This window comes from Siphateles boraxobius, unplaced genomic scaffold, assembly GCF_051911475.1.
Source record: "Siphateles boraxobius isolate OS27281-9 unplaced genomic scaffold, OSU_SipBor_1 18, whole genome shotgun sequence".
Taxonomy (NCBI): Eukaryota; Metazoa; Chordata; class Actinopteri; order Cypriniformes; family Leuciscidae; genus Siphateles; species Siphateles boraxobius.
In genome coordinates, this window is record NW_027508788.1 from 3,558,322 (window position 1) to 3,568,673 (window position 10,352).

A 10,352-nucleotide genomic window follows, 5' to 3' on the forward strand; every position below is an offset into this window, starting at 1 on the left:
AGTCAGGTTTTCAATCTTCTGAATATGCATTTGTGAATAGTTGCTGATCATGTGCTTTCTGTGGCAGGCTGAACTGACGTTCTGTGCTGGTGACATCATTGCTGTTTTTGGGGATATAGATGAAGATGGCTTCTATTATGTAAGTATCATTGTTGTGCTGACCACTCACTCTGTATTATTCTGAGCCTGCGGCAATGTAAGTTTTTCTGACTCTCAGGGTGAGCTGAATGGACATCGGGGCTTGGTTCCATCCAACTTTCTTGAAGAAGTGCCTGATGACGTGGAGGTCTATCTGACGGACACTCCCTCCCAGCACGGTCAGGACGAGCCCAATCCGGTACCAGCACCGCGCCCAGAGGCCAAACGGGTACACCATCGCCGTTCTCAGCGCTAGGCCCTGTGTCCATTCATCCTCCGTTTGAGTTTCGGTCCACTCGCCGTCTCTGTGTTTTCTTGTGCTTGTTTGTTTTTTCGTTATGTGACCGTGGTGGTGGTTTCCAGTCCAACCTTTCTTGCTCTAGGAAAGGGAGAAGCAAAGCCCACTGCAAACAGAGCCTTTTTTGAGAACATAGAGAGACAGGTACGAACGTGACTCTTTTAAGAGAGCGAATGTTCGTAGAGGCGCCAGAGGACTTGTGGAAAAGGCCAAATTCTGTTCCTGCACCGGACTTTGAATAAAGCATAAAGCATCTTTGCACTGAAACACAAAACCCTACTTAAGTGAAGCTGTTTGCATTAGTCAAAGTGCTTTGTGAAGTCCATAGGGTCCATGGCTCGTCATTTGTGACCCTGTTAAAAGACTGATTTGGAAACTCACATAGTTGACGCATGCCTGTTTTTTTTTTTTTTCATAACAGACCTGTAGCTTTTATATAAAAGTAAACTACATTACCCAAAAATGTTGTATTTCTTTGAAGAGGCTTTGTTTCTTTTTGTATATTGCACATTGTCAAAAAAACCCTCTATTTTTCAGATCATATGAACTAGCAGAACATATAAATATTTCTCATTCTCATCTCTTCCTGAGAGACTAAAATAAAAGTCATGATGTAATTACAATAAATCAAAATAAATGAAAAACTGAGACAAATATGTATTTTTTGCTAGTGGACATTTAGTGGACAGATTTATTCATTTATGTGTACGTGGCGTTGTTGTTGTTTTTTCTCCTCATAATTGATGTTTTGGATTTTTTTTTTATGATGTCGCTGCATTCTAATTTCCGTTTTTCCCCACCGGCTTTGCAAAAAAAGAAAAAAGCTGAGGAATATTGTTCATTTCCCACCCTAGCAGACTTAGGTCTTGCTAGGTAAGTTAAGCAACTGGCGATACCAGTAATCTGTCTCATGCAAGGGATTTTATGCAGATTTTTTATGGAATTTCTACGGCCAAATTATCTAATTGGAGTTTTCTATCATATTGCTTTTATATGTAGCATATAAGCAAGTTGATTTAATTATCTGTTTTCATCGAAAGATAAGGTTTGTTTCAGGTTATCTGCTTAATAATGCTCCTTTATTCAGATTAATATTTGATTTATTTTTCAAATGAATTTATTTTCCTTTTTCTGTCTTCAAAAACACAGACTTTTCTGCTTAATATGCCAGTGCATTAGACTTGTATGGTATCTGCAGTTGGTTTCCGTGCTTTGTGTCTATTTTGATGCTTTAATAGAATATAAGATCCCTTGACTTTTAGAAGTTTCTTATAACAGTTCAAACAGAAATTAATTAAAGGACTATTTCTTATCCTTCTTATAGCAGCCAAGAAAAAAAAAATTAATAATAACACAGTTGAGTTAATTCAGGTACCAGCCATATTATCTGCCGTTTCTCTAGAGTTCCAATCTGTGAGTAGTAATATCATTTTTGCTCTTACTTTCTTGGCACATTTCAAACAATTTGTTTTAAAACTCTGAACATGAGCCTGACGGTTAGAAGGCGGTAGATGATAAGGCAAAAGATAGACTTGCTGTGTAATATCCCACAATTTTCCCCTCCCCATGGATGTTTCATTAGGTGCCTGTGGAAAGTACAGTGCCAGCTCCGGCCCCTGGAAGACCTGCCTCTCCCACTGTGCGTCCTTTGCTTCCTGTTGGCCCAGTCAGGCCGCTGAGCCCAGCCAGGGGTCCACGAGACCTGGCGTCAAAAAAGAAAAAAGGTCTGCTCTCTAAGGGGAAGAAACTGCTCCAAAAGTTCTCAAAGTAAAAGTATGAGTTTGATTTCAAATTCATTAGACTACAACAGCATACAGATTTCTATCTCAAAAGGGAAACAGCCAATCCCTGATGTGTCAATAAAAACATCTCGGTTACTAATGTAACCCTCGTTCCCTGAAGGAGGGAACGGGAGACGTGACGTCGAACGTGAGCGACCGATAGGGAACTAGGATTTTCAACAACAAAACAAAAACAAAAAAAAGGAGAAAACTTTCACCTTAACATGCCACGTACACATTATGAAATAGATCTAATAATCCAGATGAAAAGGAATGACATATATAAAGATGTCACTCACATGTCAGTGAGTTTGCTAATTGGGTGTCAGAATAAAAGCATCTTTCCATACTGTGATGTAGAGGACCAAAATATGTTATGTTTAAAGAATTAGCCTACTTCCATTGCTATTTCCATTTTTAAAATCGAAGTGCTGGATTTTGAGCTAAATATTTAATCTCAGATTTTAATGTTTGGTATTGCATTGAGTTATGAATAGAAACGGTTCAAAAAGCACTTCAAATATGGCCTGACGTTGTGCGTCAAATAGCAGTATATGCTAACCTCCAGACCATATCAAGTGCATTAGTCCGAAACACAAAAAGGACCACAATAAAATAATATATTTCCATTTAAAAGCATTTTAGCAATGTGCAAAAACTCATTACTGACCAGGACAGTCTATGAGCAAATCCTTTTAAACATTGCTGTGGCCTTCATCTAAACTCACTAAGTACAGTATATTATCTATCTGATGTCTCCATACATCAGTCTTTGCCAAGTATTCTCTCTTTTGCTTGCTCCCTATCCCATGTTTATCACGAGAATGACTCTGAAGTTATAAAAATACAATGGAAAGTTTCTGTTTGCCTTTCAAATCGCACAATCTGTCTGTGTGTTTTGGTGAATGGAGTGTGTCCCCTCTGCGTCCATGTTCGTGCAACCCTTAAACTTAAAAGGGACAAATGTTGTTATAAACTTTTGTGATAATGTGACGTGCTGCTAATTACAAGTTGTTTTCTGGTCCTTTCTAAAGTCAATAAGGGTGGTTCCGTCTTCTCAAGAAGAAACATTTAAGCAAATATTGTGTCTTGGTGTCTCCTTAAAGGGATAGTTCGCCCAAAATTGAAAATATTGTCATCATTTAGTTCCAAACCTGTATGAGAACCTTTCTTCTGTTGAACACAAAATAAGATATTTTGAAGAATATTGGTAACTCAGGTTTGGAACAACTTGTGGGTAAGTGATGACCAAAAAAAAAAAGTAGCATTAGTTCTGGCAGGCCATGTTAGTCAAGCTTGTGTTAGCTGACTCTCAGCTGATCCACGTCTACCTATAGGCATACAACACCTATCACTGTATTAATATATAAGCTTCTTCGGTATTATCAATAGCTATTGCGTTTCTCTAGAGCTAATTCCCTCCTCCATCCCCAGCTCCTCCTCTCCTCCAGTCAGGAATTGGCATTCTGTTCCCCTTGAATCTGATTAAATTCTTGAATTATGTTGTATATTAAAATATTGCAAAAATAAACAATGAGTCCGCATTCCCAGAAAATTAATGATAAAATATTGACATTAATGATATCTGCAATACATTCATGTTGGTTGGTTCTGTTCTGTTTACCGCTGCTCTCCCTACTCTTATCCATGCTAGGCTGGCTGCATGGATGCGCAGAGTTATTTCCCAGAACAGAACCATACCGCCAATCCAAACTATATGCTGCTGGCCAATCATATTTGATGATAGTGGTCCAGACAGAATTTTCATTTGAGGTGAACTATCATTTAAATTCCACTTTCTGAAGGCTGGTTTACACAGAACGCGTTTTTTTTTACAATGGAAATTGTTTTCCAATGTTACATATTAAATTGAACGTAGGCTATTTTATTAGTGTTGGCTAATGAGCGCCGCATTTTTAAAACGTTGCATTCAGGTTAAAATAATTTTTTTTAATATTTTTTTTTTATTTAGTTTTAAAGCAAGAACGCATTCTGTGAAAATGGCCCTTAAAAGGTTTTTCACCCCAGGATTACAATCCTGCCATAACTTACTCATTCTACAAACATGAATTGATTTTTTTCTGTGGAACATGAAAGAAGACATTTTGAGAAATGATTCTCTTTTTTTGTCATACAAATGAGGTCAATGGTAACCAAAACTGTTTTCTTCACAACATTCTTCACAATATTTTCTTTTACGTTCTGCAGAAGAAAGAAAGTCGCAAAGGTTTGGAACAACATGATGGTGAGTAGGCTAAATTATGACAGAAATTTCATTTTTGGGTGAACTATCTCTTTAACAGTGGTTTACACAAATAGTGGGCTGGTATAATGAGATCGTCTATAGGCCTAAATGACATATCCTTGCTGCTGTTATCAGTGGCTGTTTTTCCTGGGGTCTTTGCTTGCTATGGTAGACAAACTTTCTGTTATAGTCTCTTAGGGACCATATAATACACATTCTCAGCTACCAAAATACAGGTTAAATACCCTCAGGCAAAACTACCTATGATGGCTCAGCTGTCTCAAGCTATAATAGTAGTGTACATCAAGGGCAAATTCTTTTGCATTAACACAAAACAACTTGTCCCACAACTGGAAATGTGAAGTTGAGCCAACATTTGGTGGAATCTCAATAATGTGGCCGGTTAGGTTTAGAATGCACTCTTGAATGGTTTGATCCAGGGTACATACTGTGTGTTTAAAAAAAAGAACGTTTTTTAAATCTTTAAAAAAGATTATCTTAAATGTATTTAAGCATTTTAATATAGCCTATATATGTACAGTATATATATATATATATATATATATATATATATATATATATATATATATATATATATATATATATATATAATGACATTCATTTGGGGTGAATGAAGTTTATTTATTGTATAAAAGAAAAACATGGAAGGTTCTAATTAATTAAATGATGATAATAATAATAATAATACAAAGTTGGATTGCCAAAAAGGAATGTATGAAATGTTCAGCTGCTTGTATAGCTTGCAACATCTTTTTGCCAAAAGATAAATAAATAAAAGAGATTACATATATTTTCATTTAAAAGAAATATCTCTATTATTATCATGAATCCCGAGTGTTCGTTGTAACTGGATGATGTGTTCATTTCTCGGTTACTCTTTTGTACTCCATTTGTAGATAATTTATAAATGTTTATACTTAATTTACAGACTTTTTTAGTGTTTTAAAATTTAATATTCAACAGTGTAAGTGTTATCCATGGTGTCTTCAAGAAAAGATGCTCAAGTCGGCAATTCTGTGTTCGCTCTGTGAATTAAAGAGAAAAAAGGACTCGTTGGTCTACTGATATGGACAATTGTGTGGCTGTGCATGTGTAGCATTGTGTAAAATATACATTTTCTATGAAAATAAATGTGATATTTTTCAATATCGAACTTGAACTTTTCATGGCAAATCACATAGCACGTCTCCCAACAGCAAACATAACAATTAATACAGCAACAACCCAGTAGATGGCAGCAGTGGCCTCAATATCTCATCAGGCATCATGGGTAAGGTGAGTGAATTAATATTGCTGTGTTTTTGGGGTGAAGATTCATGTTGACAGGCCATTTACACTCTGTCAACATCCGAGAGCTGCATTTAATGATGGGTTATAATCATCTAGTTTATCAATTTCTGAGGTGTCATCCTTCTTATGATCAAACTGGTGTTACTCAACAACACTAATGTTTAAAAATTCAAAGCGCGTAGTAAACAAACATGGTGAGTTAAAGGAATTCACCCAAAATTACATCAGGTCCAAAGCTATTCCATGAAATACAAAAGTAGATATTTTTGTAAAATTGTTGCTGCTTTTTTCATACAACGACAGTTAATGACCAGCAGAGTCTATCAAGCACCAAAACAGCTAAATAAATAATAATAATTAAAAAAAAACTATAAAAGTATTTATATATAGGGGTATAAAGGTGCACATTAAGAAAAATGTGCCTTTCACTCCTCCCCTAGTGTGTGATTGCAGAAAAAAAAAATATGCTTGATTTAAACATTGATGGAGCAACAGATTTTGTGTGAAAATAAATCATAAAAGTGGTTTATTTTGTTTAAAAATCTTTTAAATGTATGAGGTGGCAAGTTTGGCCTTTTACCCCACACATGGGGTAAGGATCACCAGCATGAGGCAAAAGGCACACAGTACTGATATAAATAGCCTACTTTAGCTAAAATAATATGTTTTTAATACTAAGTTAATATTTGTTCAAAACAATCACTTTAGCAAAGTTTGTACTCTTTTCTGTTCATTTTGATAAATAAAATAATTCAATTTTGTTAAATATATATATAGCCTACTGTCATTAAAATGTTAATTTTAGAAAATACAGATTGTTTTTTTTAAGTTGATCCTCAAAGTATTGAAAATAATTTTATACAAATGTAATGTATTAACAATAAAATACATTTTATTATATGATATGATTAATATCATATTTTTTAAATATGAATTATAAATGTATTTATTATCATGTTAATTATTGTGTCTTTAGCCCCAACAGCCTTTAGCCTTTTACCCCAAAAGAGAATGTTTTGGAAAGTCTTTGTATTTGTGCCATATAGTGGTTTAAAGGAAAATCAAATCAAATGTGCCTTTTACCCCAGTGCGCCTGTCACAGTCTTCGTCTGCACATGTCTGTCTTAGTCTGCACTACACTCCCCAGAATCCTCCTTGTCTCCACACCTGTACTCACTCCCTCACTTATCAGCCCATTCCTCGTTATCATCATCTGTGTCACCTGTCTTCACCTTGTTATGTTTGATTTGTGCTTGTATTTAATTTGCTTTTGTTCAGTCTGTCCTGGTCGGTCCTTGTCGATGTTATGTCACGCTGTTAATGTCTTGGAGTGTTATGTGTGAGTTACATTTTTTCCGTCAACCTGCCTGTACCTGTTTGTTGTTTTTGGATTTTGAGTAAATCGTTGAATTGGAACTTTTTGCCTCAGCCTCTGTCTTATCTGCGCTAGTGATGGCGAGATGAAGCTTCATAAAGCATTGAAGCGTTCCATCCAATTGGTTCACTCATGTGCCGAAGCTTCATTCTGCTTCATTTGCTCTATTGTGCCATCAAGTGGACAATAAATGTAAAACGTGCAGTGTGATTATGATGACATCGCATGGTTCCATCGCAAAAAAAGAAGCTTGAATAGATCGCTAACAAACTCGCAAAGTCCCAAGTCCGCAAGATGTGAGGGGGAATCCATTGCATTTTGCTGGCCCTTATATTTCAAATAGACCGCCAAACCGCGAACCACTTCCTGAAGCAGTCACGTGGTACAGGCGGCTCGCGAGGCTTCAAACGTCACCACATTCGTCACCGACACAAGCCTAGATACGCGCTTCACAGAAATCATCCCGCATTACTCGACACACGCTTCGAAGCCTCGATACGGGAGGCGATATTTTTTTCACAGGATGGTAGGGGAAGACTCATGAATATTCATTAGGGAACTCATGCCTGATTGGTCTGATGACCTACGCCCTAACCCCGCCCCTAAACCTACCAGTCACTGGGGGTCTGATGACCTACCCCTAACCCCGCCCCTAAACCTACCAGTCACTGGGGTTAAGACCAATCAGGGATGAGTTCCCTAATGAATATTCATGAGTCTTCCCCTACCATCCTGTGAAAAAAAAATATCGCATACGGGAGGACACATCACTAATCTGCACCACACCCGTGACAGCGCCTTTAGCCACGATTTTTCATATATGATTAATTGTCTTCTGAAGTCTTACAATAACTTTGTGTGACCAAAATTAAAAATGTAATTAAATTGAGATTAAAATAATATAAATAATCTTTTAAAAAAATTCATAAATATTTGCCACACTATTTAGTCTATGTCCATACTAGCAAAATGCTGTGTTGATGACAAAACTCATTGAATCTTGCACGTGAAGTAACCAGATAAGAAGCGTCATTTTTAAATTGTGAACGACAGGCAATAGCTGACCCTCAGGGGACAGCAAGATTATGAATAATGGCTAAAATTCTGACTCATAACCCCCCCCCCCACCCCCCACCCACCACCCCCCACCCCCCACCACACACCCCACACACACACACACACTTTTATGGAGCTATTTTATTTTGGGTGAATTGAACTTTTGTTATATGGATTTTTTTTTTTTTTACATTACTTTTGTGTTCCATGGGGAAAAAAATAACCACTTTGAGGTTTGGAAACAACATAAGGGCGAAAAAGTAATAAGAGAACTCTGATTTTTAGTTGAACTATCCCTTTAAAAAAAGTGCTTGAGCCTGCTGCAGAGGTTTCAGTGGAATATGCTGTACCGAAATTCAAGAGGATGAAGTGAGGGCCAGCCCTGCCTAGAGAAAAAAAGGAGGAGAGCGAGAAATGATTATGCTCGTATATCACCGTGCTAGGCTTCTCTTGCTCTTGGCTTGGCTCTCCTTCCTTTCAGGAGTGAGCTGTAATGATCCCGGGGGGCCTGGGCCTGGGCCAATGGATGTTTAAAATTCTCTCCGGCTTTGACCTCTCGATCAACGCCTTCTTTTAACAAGGGCCCTGAGCTGGGACACAGTCACCCATTCATCTTCCTGCTGCTTTTTCGTGAATATTTCAGTGGCTATAAAGCAGCTCCTTTTCAGAGAGCATTGTCTAATTGACCCCTGAATGACAGAGGTGTTTCAATGCAGGTAACTCATCGGATGGGTCAGGGTTGGACACAATGGCGCACATTTTTCATGAATGTTTTGACTGAGTCGTCTGTAATGGGAGAGTCTCCTTAAATGAACCACAGTGCCCATGCTGAGACTACACTCTACACTAAAGTACACCGAAGCAGTGCTTGAGGCTTGGTTCGCAATTAATGTCCTCTACAAGGAAAACGCCTGCCTCATGCCACCTAAGATCTGAGCGGGAATTTGCAGGGCAAGTCCTTTCAGCAAATTTGCAGCTATCGAAAAGTGTCTGTGTAATGGATGCAAGCCGAGCTCACGACCCCTTCCTGAGGGAAGGTGTAGAACGACATTGCAGGTTAGCAGTAACTTATCTCTCCATCCTATAGAGAGCAGAGTGATATACATCCACGACACGCACTGCAGAGCGCATTCATTCATCACCTGCATAGAAATTCAACTCACACTGAGCGAGAGCGCCTCTGCTCAACTTTATCCATAGATCAACGTCACAAAGGCTTTGACTGACGCTCCCAAACTCCATACTTTTCCAAAGGGTTCCCACTGCTCCGATTGACGGACGCCGTTTGCTAAAAGTGATACATTTGTTGTTTTATGACTATTCCCTCAAACTTGGTTTATTTTTTTAGCATAGCATTGAAATATACTACTTATTTTTTTCTTAAGGAGGCTGAGCAGCGGTTTTACCAAATTCTACTCTAGTCTGTATAGCGCATTAAAAAAAAAGAGTAAAAGAGCAAGATTTCTTACAGCATATTGGCGGTGACATATCTGAATGTGATTTATGTGTGAAGGGCTGTGTATAATCATTTAGCGACATGGAGTTGGTCATGGGGTTGGTATGATTGATATACATGTGGCCATTGTGGTATATTTCATTCTCTAAGTAGGTTTACTGTCATTCTGTGTTACTGTGGCAACCTATCATCACACGATCCTCATCAAGATAAAAAGCTCAAGTAAATTGTAGTGCAGCTGATGCGCTTTCACGTGAACAAAATTCTTAATGGAATAGGTCATCAAAATGGGTCAAACTCACTGGTAGCTCAGTTTACTGACCACCATTTCATATCATTGCTACTAAGCTGTTGTTCACCTTTGAGTATCACGGCTGTGGTCTGTCTCACACAGCTAACATCTGGACATCTGAGCAGATGGGGCTGATATGATGACAGAATGTAAACTGGGCCATGGAAAATTCATCAAATTCAAAAGCACTCCAGCAAAGGCATCGCAACTGCAGGGATCTACTAGTACTGAATTAAATAAAATCCAGATGAAATGCAGCTGCGTGTTGAATTTCACAATCTAAATGCATAATATCCATTGCATAACTTTTTACCTTTGCACAAAGTAGTAACTTTTAAATCAAGCCTCTTACACGGTATTTGGCATGGGCTGCCTTTTGATTTATTCTTTGCATTAACGG

The 10,352-nt window shown here is 37.8% G+C and overlaps 1 protein-coding gene across 11 annotated transcripts in view; it reads left to right on the forward strand.

Annotated features, from left to right (window-relative positions):
• rimbp2a (RIMS binding protein 2a) overlaps nt 1-2,573 on the forward strand; it is a 101,260-nt gene extending 98,687 nt beyond the window's left edge. For 6 of the 11 annotated variants that reach the window (XM_077232868.1, XM_077232870.1, XM_077232871.1 and 3 more), the window contains 3 exons: nt 68-139; nt 218-367; nt 2,019-2,573. In XM_077232868.1, the coding sequence (XP_077088983.1) occupies nt 68-139; nt 218-367; nt 2,019-2,207 (411 nt within the window). In that variant the 3' untranslated portion in view covers nt 2,208-2,573. Of the gene's footprint in view, nt 1-67; nt 140-217; nt 1,091-2,018 lie in introns of those variants that run through there. The other 5 variants (XM_077232874.1, XM_077232875.1, XM_077232876.1 and 2 more) reach the window with 1 other exon arrangement.
• The last annotated feature ends 7,779 nt before the right edge of the window (nt 2,574-10,352 follow it).